This window comes from Colletotrichum graminicola (genome assembly GCF_000149035.1).
Source record: "Colletotrichum graminicola M1.001 genomic scaffold supercont1.40, whole genome shotgun sequence".
NCBI classification, from domain to species: Eukaryota; Fungi; Ascomycota; class Sordariomycetes; order Glomerellales; family Glomerellaceae; genus Colletotrichum; species Colletotrichum graminicola.
In genome coordinates this window covers 199,812-215,259 of record NW_007361044.1, presented here as the reverse complement: position 1 = coordinate 215,259, position 15,448 = coordinate 199,812, and the positions used below count along the sequence as shown (strand labels likewise).

The following is a 15,448-nucleotide window of genomic DNA, read 5'->3' as shown; positions in this document are numbered from 1 at the left end:
TGAGGCAGACCGGGGTGCCTTGCTCAGCCCAATGCTGTGCAGTGATAGGTAAGTCAGTCACAACGCCGCCCAATCCAACATAGCCACAAGGTTCCACTCAGCCACAAACTCAAGGTGAGAACGCCACTGATACCTATCTCAGTTTCGTGATCGACTTTACATATCATCGCCTTGGGCTGACAAGAGGCGATTTGAAACTTCCAGATAAGTCTGAGAACCTATCCCTATAAGAACAAAGCATTCCGAAGCAACTGAAAAAAGAACCAGGGTGTTGAAGCAGATCATAACACGAAGTCTAGGGTTTGGCAAAGATTCAACTCCAGTCTACCTCACTCCGGACACCTCTTTGGACCAATACCATTCAAAAGTGACTGGCTGGACAAGATTTTCAAGTTTGCGTAGCACCATTTCCACCCCAAACCTTCTTTCCGAAAGCAATTGTACCGCCAGGTACATTTCGTCTTCTCCGACAGTCTCTGGTCCCACTTTACCTCTTATATCAAATTCACTGCGAGCAGCAGCTTCCTTCCTCCTCTCCTTCTTCCCTTCACGATGCCGCACTTCGAAGACCTAGCCCCTGCATACTCCCCACCGTCCATCCTCGGCGACCGCAAAAGCCCCGAAATGTGCAAGTCGTTCTTCGGTTCGTTCAAGGATAAGCTATCCCGCAAGTCGACTCCATCTTCGCAGGAGCCCCAAAACATCGCGCAGTCCAGCATGATGCGTCGCAACAATCCCTTCGCCCACCCTCCGGCGACTCTTCAAGCCAACTGTAAGTCTTCGCCAAACACAATAATAACTCATCCAACTCTGACCAGTAACTTACTGTCGTCTAGCCCCTGACCAGCCTCCCCCCGCCTATACCGCGACAGTTGCCCCTCAATCTGGCGCCAACTATCTGGCGGCTCTGGGTGGCCCCGTCAGAAGCTCGTCCCCTGCCCTGTCCAACGCTGACTCCATCATATCCGCTGGTGGCATGAGCGTCTCGACGCCGGAGGACCCCTATGCCTTTCTATCCTCCTTTGACACCATCTTTCTTATCGACGATTCGGGTTCAATGGCCGGCCGCTCGTGGCCCGAGGTTCAAAATGTTCTCCGCGCTGTCACCCCTATCTGCACATCACATGATGATGACGGTATTGACTTGTACTTCCTTAACAACAAGACGTCGGACAGCGGCAACGCGAGAGCAGGCAAGGCTGCTGGTGGCTACTACGGCATCTGCCGTGCCGAGACGGTCCAAGAAATATTCACCACTGTCCGTCCCCGCGGCGCTACACCCACCGGCCAGCGTCTTCGTGCCATCCTACGACCATACTTGCAGCTCCTCGAGAGAAATGTTGATGCCGAGGACGTCAAGCCTATTAATATCATCGTCATCACCGACGGTGCTCCATCAGACGATGTTGAGTCTACCATTATCTCCGCAGCTAAAAAGCTCGACAAACTCGACGCCCCTATGCACCAAGTTGGTGTGCAGTTCTTCCAGGTTGGCAATGAGCCTGGTGCCCGCGAGGCGCTTCGTGAGCTCGACGACGATCTCGTCAATAGGGTTGACGGTGACCTTCGCGACATGGTTGACACTGTCACCTGGGAGCATGGTAACCGGGGCGTGCTCACGGCGGACAGCATTCTAAAGGTCGTCCTCGGAGCTGTGGTCAGACGTCTTGACCGTCGTCGTACAAGTGGCGAGAGTCGTCGCTAAATGGGGCTAGCTGCAGCTCTCCCTCTTTTTTTTTTCCTTCTCTCTTCTCGTGTTAGATGGCGTTAGTGCGGATATGATCGGATTTGTGGTTTCTTAACAAGGTGGTACAAGTCACTACCTGATACCCATGGGAGGAATTCTGATGTTGTCTTCCGGCATAGACAGAGAGAGGTGCATGGCTCGCGCCATTGGAAGGACCTCACGGCCCGATGTACCTTCCGAACCAGAGCTTTTCAAGTGCAGTAAACAGGCACTAGGCATAGAGAAAATGATAATATTTCAAATGAAACGTGTCAGTATGGGTGAGAATGGAGCCTGAGACTAAACTGTGGTCTTTTGTGTTGAGGCACTGGACGAGTCCGTTATTGAGGAAAGATAGTGGCAAGTGGAAGAACGCATGGGGGTCTGGAAAATACCAGAAGTCACTTTACACATTTGGCAGCTCACAGACGCCAGTTGGTACCCACTTCACTCTGATTTCTGAACATCAATAAATCCCCAACTCGGATTTCCAAGGCCTGAAAACAACGCTCAATCTTACTCATAGAAACCACCAAAATACGAGACATCACTACCCAAATGAGACCACGGCTTGGGGGCATCCCACGTCTGTATGCGCCTTCCCGACTACTGTCCCGCCAATCATTTGGACCATCACCCGCCCTGGCCGCCGTCCGCGCCACGACGACGACAACAAGACTGAGCACATCATCGGCATCCCAGTCGAAGACAATGGGGAAGATGGCGACAGAAGAAGCATCATGGTCCACAAATGGTTTGGCGGCAACGGCGGGGAGTGCTGCAGGAGGAAGGCAAGGCGGCCAGAACCGAGAGGTTGAGGACGGTAGCCACCGAGAACACCACCAAACACAAAGCACGTCACTGGCCCCTGAAAACACGACATCCCCCGCCCCCGCGGCGGACATCAGCAACACCGACTCTAGCCAGCAACAGCCGCAAGTGCAGGGCGCTGCCGAGCCTGCTCAGCAGAAGCAGCCCCTTGCCCTGCCGCCGCTTCCCGAGCCCCCGTCTGAGGGCAACTCGGCGGGGGGCAACGGCATCGTCACCCTCGACATGAGCGGCGGCGAAGGCGCCTCGACCAAGCTCGACCACTTGGGGCCCCTGGTGGTTAATCAGGACGGCACCATGTCACGGATCAGCAACTGGGGCGAGATGACAGAGATTGAGCGTCGCAACACGCTGAGGATCCTCGGGAAGAGGAACCAGATCCGTCTCGCGGGCCTCAGGGGGGAGGGCAATGGCACCGAGGACGGAGCTGACCGAGGTTGAGAACTTGACAAAGGAATTTGAAAAGAATCGCGCGACCCGAGACTCATCCGGGACGAGGTGAAGTCGAAAAAATTTCTTTCGACATGCGAGAAAGTGGACGCCTCAGAGGATTGTCAAGGCTGGGAGGGTGGTAGGACCGAGCAATACTCCTTTGTATTATTTATGGTAACGGAAACCGAGAGAAATGAAGCGTCTCCATTCTCTAAGCCTCCTTCGTCCCATCTGCGTACGATCCAACCCAAGCCCCCCGCCCCGTATGTTCCTTGTCCATCTTGCCCCATGTTGAACGGCCGTCCCGTTCCATGCCATGCCGTCCTTTGGGTCTTAGCCGGTCCAACACTTCGCGGAGAGAATGCGTCGTTATGGAATAGCGGGGTTGAGCCTTTTATTCCTTGCTTTCTTTCTTTCTCACCCGCCCTTCCCCTCGACTCCCTAGCCCCTTCGCTTCTGATGTTTCTTCTTGAAGTCGGTCCAACACGAAATGGCAACCCCGAGCCCAACAGCCAATGGTCCCGCAAATGTAACCCTCCTACATTAAACCGGACCGAGCCAGGTATCCACGGACTTTTGGCGCGCAGTTCTGGTCCTTTCCCGGCGAGGGACGGATAGAGATTGAATGATAGTCAACCTGACTGTCATGCCTTACCCGTCCAATATCCAACAGAATAAAGGGGCGGGGCGGGGGCTTACGCGTATTGGGTGGTTGAACTCTTATGTTGCGGGGACAGAATTGCGCCTTCGACTTGCGGGATGTTGAGATTTGAGTCCCTTTCAACGGCAGAGCCTCGGAGCTTCTGAGCCTCATCAGTCTCTTGTGATAAAAACGAAGTAGTTGTAATAGTCAATAGACGTAGGGTAAACAAACGCATCAAGATAACTCATTGCTGTGACATAGTCTTATCACGATCCCCAAATCATGAGTCCGTGCAGGTATGTGTTTAATGTCATCACATGTAGGTAAACAAAAACAGAGACGCTCAATAAACCCGCCCGTTCTTCCCCTCTCTCTAGTTCCCATCCGTAAACCCGCCCGCGCAGTAGTCTCATCCCTCTGTAGTATCAAACTCCGGATGGTGCCAAAAACCCCCAATGTCTTGACCATGAAACGCATTACATACAGACATCAGTCGTCGAGGGGCTGTGCCTCCTGTTGGTGATAGAGTCTCCTCCCATTTACTTTGACTCCTCCGCCTTGGCGGAACCCGAGGATGCCGTGGTCGACTTGGGTTGCTTGTTCTGGAACTCCCTCAGCAAGGCGGCGATGTCTTCGTTTCCCTCGTTCTTCTCCATGACGAGGTTCTTGAGCCAGCGGTTCTCGGTTTCGAGGAGGTTGATGCGCTGCTCAAGAGCGGAGACCTTGTCGGACATCTCCTTGGCGCTCTTCTCCAGGGCCTGCTCACGCTGCTTCTTCTTGATGCGGAACCTGGCGGAAGCAGCGGTGTTCCTTCTGCGCTTGTCTTCTTCAGCCGCGATACGGGACTGCTCCTCGAAGTTCTGGCCATTTCTGCTGACACCATTTAGAGATTCCGGGGTTCTGGCCTCGGAGGCCCTCGGTGTAGGGGCGCCATAGTGCTGGGAGACGGGGGGCGGTGCGTAGGTAGTTTGAGGATTAGGCTGGAGAGGTTGAAGGTTACCCAGGCCTTCAGCGAAGGACGGGACGCCCGAGGCAGGGTAGGGGTTGGTAAAATCGTGAAAGTTAAATTCGCCTGTCATTGTTCATGGTCAGAATGGATGGTTCAATGCAGGAGTTTATCAGTTCCTGGCATCGTGGCGTCGGCGAGACGGCAGGATGAAGGGGAAGACGGGCGGATAGCGCTTGTTCAGAGGAACAATCGCATCGACGAGCCTAAATGATAGAATACCAACGCCGTTGACCATAGCACTTGCTTGATCGGTATCGGATGGCGGCTGCCGACATGGTCGTTACCCCTGCTAGGGTCGATGACGATAAGTCACGGGGTATTGCACCATCCCCCGTCCGGGCAATTTGTAAGCCCAATCCTGGAGTCGCGCCTCTCCCTCAACAACGCAGGCCGGCAACCTGCATAAAAAGCAGCAGCCGAGCCTCCCCAATCAAGAGGTCTGAATGAAACATGGGCCGCGCATGAACAGGGTGGGGTAAAGAACGACGGATTTGAAGGCCGGCTGGCTGGCGATAAGGCGGTCGGTCGCATGTGCTTGGCTGCGACCCCGAAGGAGAGTTGAGTTGGTCGCCGGGAACTGGGGTTAAAGTTCAGAGAAGCCGCTTGACTCATTTGAATTGTGAATTACCACAAGTTTCCCATTAGTCCGATGGCAATCGGGCGGCGACGGCTGGCTGAAGAGTCTTGTGAAGCGACATCCAAAGACTGAGGTAGACGAGCTGTTGTGGAGTGCATTTAAACAGCAAAGCAAGCGACAAATATATAGCTTGTTTGAGGAAGACAGAAACTCGCAACAGTAATATCGGCTCCTCAGAAAGGCGCCGTAGAGCATGAACAAAAAACCAAAATTCTCGTCTCACCTGGCATGGAAAAGTCGACATTGAAATCGCCAATGGGAGATGTGAGTTCTTCCGTGGCGGCGCTGGAGGGAGCCTGGGGCTCAGCGATCTCGGGCTTCTTGGCCGGTGCCTGGTAATCGGTGTGCTGGCCAGAATCGTAGTCGAAAAACTGAGTGTTAGTGAAGATGGCGAGGTCCTCCTCGAAGGTGAAATTCTCTTCGGCAGCGGCGGGCTCCTTAACGGTGTTAAGGTCGCGCAGGTAGCGAGACACGTTGGGCGCACGCCCACCGCCAGTGCTGGTGTAAGGCGACATTATCGCGAGGCCGAGGCCGGTGAAGGCTCTGGTATATTGCGAGATCGGGTTCTTCCGGTCAGGGTGACAAGAAGGCAGAGGAGCGAAGAGGCTTCGTCCAAGTCGACGCCAGAGCGAGGTAGTCGAGTTGTTTTGTGGTTGTAGAATGCTGTCAAGGATGGCGACGATAGCGTTTGGAGGGAGTGGGCTACTTGTGGTCGTACTGGAGCCCCAAGCAATTAAAAATAGTGCGTGCGATTCGAGGACCGAGATCGATTCCAAACCTCTTGTCACTAAGGTCAACGAAGATGGAGGGGTAAATCCGGCGTCGGGTCGGATAGATGTCAAATGACAACTTGGCGAGGGCGCGAGATACTGAACGTGCCGGTCAGATGATTGCGTCGACGACTGCTTGGTTCGTGAGGGCGAGGCTCGTCTCAGTTGCGGGTTGGACTGCTGAGTAGTTCAGGGTGAAGTGGATGAGATGGGGGAAGAGAAGTCAAATTGAGCGAGAATGAAGCCTTTGTTCGGAGGCGCCAAGTGGATAACATTAGTCAACTTCTTTACCCAACAGCGCGACTTTTTCTGGCCCCTCCCCCTCAGGAGGGCCCCGAACATGCTCCGCGGTGACGGCTGACTGCAGTCATTGGCTGGTGGTCTGTTCATTTCACTGTAGGTCACCCCACACAGCTGCGTGCCGCTGTAGTAAGAGTTGGTGTGGCCGGACATGCTACACAGTACACACCCACGCACAAAAGCCTGGGCTGGGAGCGCGGTGACCTGATGAGCCCCCCACATGGGGACGTGCTCTATCGGGACTATGACCAATCACATGTGGAAAGTTCATCCCTCGGAGACAGGCGGCCTAGGTCTCTGTAGGTACTCTCCGAATACCCTTTTCGCTCGCATTTCATTCCGTATGCCTTTGCCGACAGACACCGGGACCGCGAATGATGGAGCAGGAACCCAACCCCGGCTCCAAGCCCCTCTCTCTCTTCACCAATCCGTCATCACTGGTCCATGCCGCACCCATGAATCATCGCTTCGCCGATGTACTGGTGCCCCACGGTAATTGCGCATTGCATCTCTGGACTAACCTGCTCGTTTTGGGGTTTGCGTCTTTCGTATCTTTGGCGGATAAACATGATCCAGGGCGTCATGCTTTGTTACCTATCCACGCGAAAAGTATGGTTTCAGATGCACAACGTCGAACATTTGTTCTTCCATCTTACGACTCACATTCTTAAATTCCCAGGTTCAAGGCACACCTTTTTTGTTGACAGAATCCAGTGCGAGGTAGGGTTTGGTGTGTGGGTTCGAGGAAATTACGAATCGGCTTCATCTACCTAACAAGCCAAAGTAGGACAACATTTCTAATTTACCTACATCTCGATCAAGGTGGCACCCAGTACCGACGGTAAACTCAATACCCACGTTCCCGTCAAACAATGGCTGGACTGACACAACCAGCCACGTCCTCGTCGTCAACGATGAAATCCCGGGACCACTATGACTCGAATGGGTCTAGTCTGGGGCTTGTCGCGGGTTTCTGGTGTAACCCTTGCTCTGGCGCGTGCATGTGCATCGTCTTGTAAAAGGACCCTTAAGTCTGGATTTCTAAGCAATGCTGCAGCCCCTTCCGACCCTCGGAAGCACCACCGGCCTCACTCGGGCAAATAGACCCGATGGTGCTTGTAGCCGCTGCAATCTGCAACTCACCAGTGCCATTCCTATTCGGGGAGTTGGTTTACCGCGCAGCCAGGCCGCAGCGCCTTGCAAACTCTAACTCCATAGTTCCTAGCTTCTAAACACTCCACTGTCAGCTTTTGGGTTGTTATTGTTATGGGCCGCTGCCATCGCCTGGCATGTCCACCTGGCCCCGGCTGGAAGACAGTGGCTTACTTAGGCCTCGGATTCTATCGGCTTTCTGCCTTTCCCTGCTCACTCAATCCTACCTGGCGGCCCCACGGCAAAAGGCCCGTGCGCAATTACTGACAGTTGCGACGCGTCTTCGTTGTTCTGTAACTACGACGTAGAGCGCGCCTCCGCTTAATTACTTCAGCCTCGACGATCGAGATAACTGACACCCACACTATCACAGTAATCTTTCTTTTGGCATCCGAGATTTCGCAGGTGGTATATTTCGGTTCAACCAAGGCATTAACTTGCCAATACTACCGCATCCGATATCAGTTAGCCTGCTGGCATGTTGTGACCGCCATGGCGCGTTTCTCCATCCCGACCAAAGGACGCCTGTCGTCAGATGTGCGACTTCCGCCGTCTAATCTGGCGGTCCAGAAAATCTTAAGCCGCCTATCTCGCCCTTCTTTGTTATTTTTGGCTCTTGAGTGGTTGAATGACGACAATGCCCAGCTGTGCGCACCACTTCTGGGTGAAGAGGACGACGGTGACGGATTTTACCCCCCGGCCTCGTCGATAGAGGAATTGCGGGCTGTCTATGCGGACCTACAGCACAGAAAGGGGTCCAAGAGAGAGGTTCTTGATCGCATCACCGAAGGGGACTGGCAGCATGGTCTGACCCTGTACCAAATGGCCCTGGCGGACGCTCAGTATCTCCAAGATCATCCCACATCACAGAAATGGACCGCCTATCGCATCGCACCGCTCAAAGAAACCTCGTATTTGGATGACGAGGAACAACCTCACGAAGTCGACAAGGAGTCCCTGATCCTCCCTCGGTTTCATCCGTCTTCCTTCATCCAAAGCCTCCAGGCCCATGTCTTACCCGACGTTAAAGCCCATTACCACTTTCACCGGCCTCAAGGGCTTGCTCTCTCAATACTGCGCATCTTTCTCGTCGAGTCCCCTTATAGCACGAGCATGACACATCTAAGCAGCGGCCTCCCACCAACGGACTCTAACTTTGACAGCTCACGGACGCTCTATGTTGCCTTCCCCGACGCATCACCCTTCGTCTATCTATCAAAATCACAAGCCGTGGGCTCACTAGGAGCGAACGAGTCCAAGAGTTTCCGCAGCTTGGTTGTAGAGGGCATACCAAAGGCTCTTTCCCGGCCGCGGGAAAGGTATACTCTCAAACCCACCAATATATCAACCAAGAATCTAGATGCGCTGTTGCATGTTAGAGGCGTTGGGCGGACAAATGCGGCCGGTGGAGGGTGGGGCATCTACGCCGATAAGAAGAAGAACGAGTCACCGCTTGATTCCATTCTACCAACTCCGCCACTATCAGAGGAATCGTCAGACGATGCCGTGGAGTCTGCCACAAAGCCAAACTCGAAACGGAAAGCGGATGGCCCCGACGACGCCAAGAAGTTTGCTAAAAGAGCTCGGCTGTGTGCACAGGCGAGGTTCGGAGACACGGCCAAAATCGACGACGGCTTGGGCATCGAGCGTGTTGATATCGTCATTGAAGATCCGTTTCCTAACAGCTCTCAGAGTGTTCCAATGGGCACCGAGCGAGGTCCTGGAGATGAGGCAGACGCCGGGACGAGTAAGCCAAAAGGTGGCCGGAGGAGCAACGCTGAGATTTCTTTCGAAGACGATTCGGACGCCGGGGAGAATCGGCCCCGTCCCGATGCCTCAATCTGGGTACCGAACGTGAAGCTAACGTTTCATGGGCCCCATGTGTTTGCTGGCATACGGCAGTTGGTAGAGAACGGTATCATCGCCGGAGAGCGGATGCCGGGGTGGCTGACGGGCGAAGAGGGCGTGACTGTGGGGGCCGTCAGACATGGCAGGATCCGGGGGCACAAGGGCTCCGGTTTATAAGAGCAGGATCTGGTTGTTATAGAGGGATCGCCCCGTATGATGCGGCTCTGACCTTGAGCGCTTGTATTTCTTCAAAAATGAGCTTGATACCCCCCAACAAAATTCTTCACCCATCTATGTGTCTAGCGATCGACAGCGAAAACCTTGACAGTGCTTCTCCAAGCTGCCTCGCAGATGTCCTCGACTTCCACTCCTTTGATGCCCGCCACAGCCTTGGCGACACGCTCAATCATGCAGGGCTCGTTCCGGCCCTTGATCATGGCGCCCTCCTCCCACTTCTCCTTCTTGACGACCTTGAAGCGTTCGGGAACTTCGGGCTCCTTCTTATGGCTCCGCTTCTTACCCTGAGGAGGCCCCTGAGCAGGTTCCTGTATTGCAGCCCCGTCCATGGTACCGTTGGCCTCGGGCTTCTTCTCGATGAGATACTTGAAACCGAAATGGCTCGGCCGGATCTCGCACCATGGGCCGTCGGTCTCGATCATCATCCTGTCAAGCGGGATCTGCCTGACGACTTCACAGTTCTCCTGGGTCTTGAAGCTACAACCGTTGATGCCAATGTACAAGCCGAGGTCCATCAGCTCTCTGGCCTCCTCGATGGTGCCAGTGAAACTATGGACCACGCCGCCCTTCTCGAGGTTTTCGAGTCTTTCGCCGAACTTCTCCTTGAGCAGGCGTACGAAGTCATCATGGGCGGCCCTCGAGTGAAGGAAGAGGGGCAGCTGGGGCTTCGTCTCGAGGACGAGATCGAGCTGTGCGGCGAAAGAGTGGAGCTGAATGGTCTTGGAACAGTAGTGCAGACGGTCATAGTCGAGGCCGAACTCGCCAAAGGCGACGAGGCCGGATTTGGAGGCAGTTGAGTCCTTGATAAGGTCACGGAGCTCGCTGATAATGGCCTCCGTCTTGGTGGGGTCTGGTTCATGGGTGTCCGGGATAGGTTTGGATGGGTCCGGGTCAGTGTGCATGCCCTCGGCGGCTTCGCCGGAGCTGCTGAATACCGCACTGCTACACGGGTGAATCCCAATCGTCGTGTATACGACGCCGGCTGTGGAACGAGGTCAGAAGTGACCGGGGCAACCTTTGACCACGCGTGACTCACGATACTGCTTGGCAATTTCCAGAGCGTCTCTAGAGCTAGTAAAGTCGGAGCCCGTAACGATCAGCTTGGAGCACCCAACTTCCTTTGCTCTTGAGATGACGCCTTCAAGGTCATCGGGATGACGTTGCTTGCCGTGATGCAGACCTCGGAAAATGGGATCGGCCAAATTGATGCCGATCTACTGGGTGCTGGAGGTCATTACTCTGGAGTACAGGTTGTCAGGGCAGTGGTGAGTACACACATCAATATACCGAGGCTGGTAGGCCGACTGGGGTGACTCTGCGGGAGTTGCCATTGTGACTATAAACGATGATGACTGGAGAAAGGCCCTTCTGGGCAGAAACTGGATGAGAGTGGGTGGCCGTGCTCTGGTGAAACCGAGAGATGAGACCCTCATGGATTTATGATGGTAACGATTCAATATTCATCAGACGGTTCTAAGAAAGAAGAGAAAGGGCTGGTAGATATAGCTATAGCGTCGTTTGGCCTCATCGTCAAACAGAGGCCATCTAATTGATTTTGGCCTCCGTCACGTGATACCGTGATGCAGCGAGCGTCTGCAAGGGCAGGCTCGAGCAGGGTGGACGCGTAAAGTGGCTACAGACAACCCCATTAAAGTATATCGCGTCACTTAGGTGGGGTAGGCTACCAAAACGCGTGCACTCAAGCACATTAAAAATCCAATTAAAGATACTAGATGCGTTGCAAGCAAGACATTCACATGGAGTGAAATCATGTCTCGTTGCAACTGGCAACCAACCCGCGCCTGAATCAGAATGGACATCCACAGTGGGGTTTGGACTTTTGTCAGAATTGATTTCCAAGCTAGTCGCGACATTAGTCAAGTGGTCGCAGCTGCAAGAGCCTGGCTGCCACTATGAAAAGATGAGGTACCTTGCGTTGCAAAAAGCTTCAAGCGTGTTCCATTGATTGTTGGCTCGGGGATGCGAACGTGAACCGAGGGGGCACGGATGGAGATGCCTGACAGTCAAGGCCTAAAGCCACTTCTTCCTAACCAATCTGTTATTGATGCCTTGAACCTACCCCCCGGCCCCTGTCCAGTCGCGCTAAAAGTCATTTGGCGTCGACGCGTTTCTACGCGAACCCGGCCTGCCATAAGTATCTGCAGCACCTTCTGGGAACCTGCTGCTCCTCTCTCCCCCCCTCCTGCACAACTCAAACACCAGCTACTCTTGACGACTTCTTCTTCTTCTTCTTCTTCCTGCACCAGATACCATCGTGATTCTTGGTGCTTCTGATACCCCTCTTGCACAGTTATCCTTTACGCCTTCGCACTTCCGAGTGGTCTACGTCTCCTGCGAGACGACAGAACAACCCCATCTCCCATATTCTCACAGCCCTACTCAGGCACAATGTTTGTGAGAAAGCGCGGTACGTTCAGTTCAGACTTGTGACTCAAAAGACCCCGGGGGCTAATTCAGTGCAGATGGACGCCAGGAGCGTGTCCAGTTCGATAAGATCACTGCCAGAGTTTCGAGGCTATGCTATGGCCTCGACATGGACCATGTCGACCCCGTTGCCATCACTCAGAAGGTCATCTCCGGTGTCTATGGTGGTGTCACCACTGTGCAGCTTGACGATTTGGTAAGGACCACCCCTCGCGTCTCACAAATCAAATACTAACAATATCGTACACAGGCCGCTGAGACTGCTGCCTACATGACCGTCACCCACCCCGACTACGCCATCCTCGCTGCTCGTATCGCAGTCTCCAACCTCCACAAGCAGACCAAGAAGCAATGGTCTTCTGTTGTTAGCGACCTCTACCACTACGTCAATCCCAAGAACAACAAGCCGTCGCCCATGATTGCAAAGGACACATATGACGCCGTCATGAGACATAAGGAGGAGCTTGACTCTGCCATCGTCTACGACCGCGACTTCAACTATCAATACTTCGGCTTCAAGACCTTGGAGAGATCGTACCTCCTGAAGCTTGACGGCAAGATTGCCGAGAGACCTCAGCACATGATCATGCGTGTCGCTGTGGGCATCTGGGGCGATGACGTTGAACGCGTCATCGAAACCTACAACCTGATGTCGAGCAAGTTCTTTACTCACGCCTCTCCTACACTCTTCAACGCCGGCACCCCTCAGGCTCAGCTGTCCTCTTGCTTCCTTGTCGATATGAAGGAGGACTCTATCGAGGGTATCTACGACACCCTCAAGACCTGCGCTATGATCTCCAAAATGGCCGGTGGCATTGGTCTCAATGTCCACCGCATCCGCGCTACCGGCTCTTACATTGCTGGCACCAACGGTACCTCTAACGGTGTCGTTCCCATGCTCCGTGTCTTCAATAACACTGCTCGCTACGTCGACCAAGGTGGCAACAAGCGCCCCGGTGCTTTTGCTATTTACCTCGAGCCTTGGCACGCTGACGTCTTCGACTTCTTGGATCTTCGCAAGAACCATGGCAAGGAGGAGGTCCGCGCCCGCGACCTTTTCCTCGCTCTTTGGATCCCCGATCTCTTCATGAAGAGAGTGGAGAAGAACGGAGACTGGACTCTCATGTGCCCCAACGAGTGTCCTGGTCTTGCCGACTGCTACGGGGAGGAGTTCGAGGCCCTGTACGAGAAGTACGAGCAGATGGGCAAGGGTCGCAAGACCATCAAGGCCCAAAAGCTCTGGTATGCCATTCTCGAGGCTCAGACCGAGACCGGCAACCCCTTCATGCTCTACAAGGATGCTGCCAACCGCAAGAGCAACCAGAAGAACCTGGGTACTATCCGTAGCTCCAACCTCTGCACTGAGATCATCGAATACTGCGCGCCTGATGAGGTCGCTGTGTGTAACCTGGCCTCGCTCGCCCTGCCCACCTTCGTTGACTACAACGAGGGTGTCTACGACTTCCAGAAGCTCCACGAGGTCACCCAGGTCGTTGTTCGTAACCTCAACAGAATTATCGACGTCAACCACTACCCGGTCCAGGAGGCTCGCAACAGCAACATGCGCCACCGCCCCATTGGTCTCGGTGTTCAGGGTCTTGCCGATGCCTTCTTGGCTCTCCGCATGCCCTTTGAGTCCCCCGAAGCTCGTGACCTCAACAAGAAGATATTCGAGACAATCTACCACGCTGCCCTTACCATGTCGGTGCAGTTGGCCAGGGAGGAGGGTCCCTACGAGACGTACGAGGGTTCCCCTGTTTCTCAGGGCATCCTCCAGTACGACATGTGGAATGTTAAGCCCTCGGATCTCTGGGACTGGGATGCTCTGAAGGAGCAGATCAAGCAGCACGGTGTCCGCAACTCTCTGCTTGTCGCGCCCATGCCGACTGCCAGCACCTCTCAGATCTTGGGCAACAATGAGTGCTTCGAGCCCTACACCTCGAATATCTATCAGCGCCGTGTCCTTGCTGGCGAGTTTCAGGTAGTCAACCCTTGGCTCTTGAAGGACCTCGTCGATATGGGCCTGTGGTCCGATGCTATGAAGAACCGTATTATTGCCGAGAACGGTTCTATTCAGAACATCCCCAACATTCCTACCGAGGTCAAAGCACTGTACAAGACCGTTTGGGAAATCTCCCAGCGTACCGTCGTGCAGATGGCTGCCGACCGTGGTGCCTTCATCGACCAGTCGCAGTCGCTTAACATCCACATGAAGGACCCAACTATGGGCAAGATCACCAGCATGCACTTCGCTGGTTGGAAGCTCGGTCTGAAGACGGGCATGTACTACCTGCGCACGCAGGCTGCTGCCGCGCCCATCCAGTTCACCGTCGACCAAGAGGCATTGAAGGTTGCCGACAGCGCCGTCGGCAAGGTCCTCAAGAAGCGCGCGCCGCCCCCTGGTCATGTCGCTGCTCCCGTCGTGAACGTCCCTCGGCCTATGTATGCCAAGAAGGAATCTTCTGCACAAGACAATGGCATTCCCACACCCAGCGTCACCCCTCCCCCGCGGTCTGCTCCCGCGCAGAAGCCTGATACCATGAGGGCTGATGTGGCTGAGGGTGACAGCCCTCGTGCCCTGCCTACTGACCCTGTGGAGGCGCTCAAGATCGAGGAGCTCGGCATTGCCGAGAGCAAGACCCCTGATGTCGAGGACAAGACCGAAGACAGCAAGGAGCGTGAGATGGACATCTACTCCGAGGCTGTTCTTGCCTGTAAGTCATCAAACAAGCAGCCCGTCAATGAAGCATTTGCTAACGTAGTAAAAGGCAGCATTGAGAACCCCGAATCCTGCGTCATGTGCAGCGGTTAGAGAGAGCATGAGTAGTAGGCATGATGGATTTTGATGCTTGATGAAACGAGCTGATGGCACATGAGGAGGTTCGGGCATTTTACTACGGGATCACGTTGGTAATAGTTGATTTGGGGCCTAAGGGTGGCATTGGTCATGGACACCGTATCTGTAATTGTTTGACGCACAGCGGTCTGCAGAGGCACACTAGCCCATGGACTGGATTATCGTGCTGGGTACATCATGTATTAGCTGCGTATGGATATTCCAGCAGCACACTGTTCGGCGTTTGGGCAGGCAGGGTTTGGGTTGGTTGCTCGTCTCTGAGCAGTAAGTAGTAAAATCGTTTCGTTTTGTTTTTGATTAAAGGGCTTCTATCGGTGATTGTCAAAACCTCCAACGGTTCGGAAACACCTCCCTCCCCCTCCGAGGTCACCTTGCCCTGTCATGCCGACGACAGCAAACAAAACAGCCGGGGAGAGACGCGAAAGACAAGGATAACGTTTGGGTCTGGCCAACCCTATTGCGTGGCGACAACTTCCTTCCGTGTGCCCCTCATTCTTCTCCTTCAGCTAGCTAGCCCAGATAGACATTGCATATTACGAGCGGGAGCTTGCCGAATTACCGATC

The 15,448-nt window shown here is 54.3% G+C and overlaps 6 protein-coding genes across 6 annotated transcripts; 4 read left to right on the top strand and 2 right to left on the bottom strand.

The window, feature by feature from the left end:
- Nucleotides 1–552: 552 nt before the first annotated feature.
- Nucleotides 553–1,705, top strand: GLRG_08693 (uncharacterized protein; the record flags this gene model as incomplete). The annotated part of the gene is made up of 2 exons (XM_008099243.1): nucleotides 553–772; nucleotides 837–1,705. The coding sequence occupies 2 exons, from the start codon at nucleotides 553–555 to the stop codon at nucleotides 1,703–1,705; spliced, it is 1,089 nt and encodes a 362-aa protein (XP_008097434.1).
- A 741-nt stretch (nucleotides 1,706–2,446) lies between these two features.
- Nucleotides 2,447–2,995, top strand: GLRG_08692 (uncharacterized protein; the record flags this gene model as incomplete). The annotated part of the gene is made up of 1 exon (XM_008099242.1): nucleotides 2,447–2,995. One exon carries the CDS (start codon nucleotides 2,447–2,449, stop codon nucleotides 2,993–2,995), a length of 549 nt encoding a protein of 182 aa, XP_008097433.1.
- Nucleotides 2,996–4,168: 1,173 nt separating this feature from the next.
- On the bottom strand, nucleotides 4,169–5,790 carry GLRG_08691 (basic region leucine zipper; the record flags this gene model as incomplete). Its single annotated transcript, XM_008099241.1, has 2 exons — nucleotides 4,169–4,701; nucleotides 5,499–5,790. 2 exons carry the CDS (start codon nucleotides 5,788–5,790, stop codon nucleotides 4,169–4,171), a joined length of 825 nt encoding a protein of 274 aa, XP_008097432.1.
- A 2,199-nt stretch (nucleotides 5,791–7,989) lies between these two features.
- Nucleotides 7,990–9,522, top strand: GLRG_08690 (uncharacterized protein; the record flags this gene model as incomplete). Its single annotated transcript, XM_008099240.1, has 1 exon — nucleotides 7,990–9,522. The coding sequence occupies one exon, from the start codon at nucleotides 7,990–7,992 to the stop codon at nucleotides 9,520–9,522; it is 1,533 nt and encodes a 510-aa protein (XP_008097431.1).
- A 122-nt stretch (nucleotides 9,523–9,644) lies between these two features.
- Nucleotides 9,645–10,913, bottom strand: GLRG_08689 (TatD family hydrolase; the record flags this gene model as incomplete). Its single annotated transcript, XM_008099239.1, has 3 exons — nucleotides 9,645–10,564; nucleotides 10,619–10,796; nucleotides 10,860–10,913. 3 exons carry the CDS (start codon nucleotides 10,911–10,913, stop codon nucleotides 9,645–9,647), a joined length of 1,152 nt encoding a protein of 383 aa, XP_008097430.1.
- Nucleotides 10,914–11,991: 1,078 nt separating this feature from the next.
- On the top strand, nucleotides 11,992–14,839 carry GLRG_08688 (ribonucleotide reductase; the record flags this gene model as incomplete). Its single annotated transcript, XM_008099238.1, has 4 exons — nucleotides 11,992–12,010; nucleotides 12,066–12,223; nucleotides 12,278–14,741; nucleotides 14,796–14,839. 4 exons carry the CDS (start codon nucleotides 11,992–11,994, stop codon nucleotides 14,837–14,839), a joined length of 2,685 nt encoding a protein of 894 aa, XP_008097429.1.
- Nucleotides 14,840–15,448: the final 609 nt, after the last annotated feature.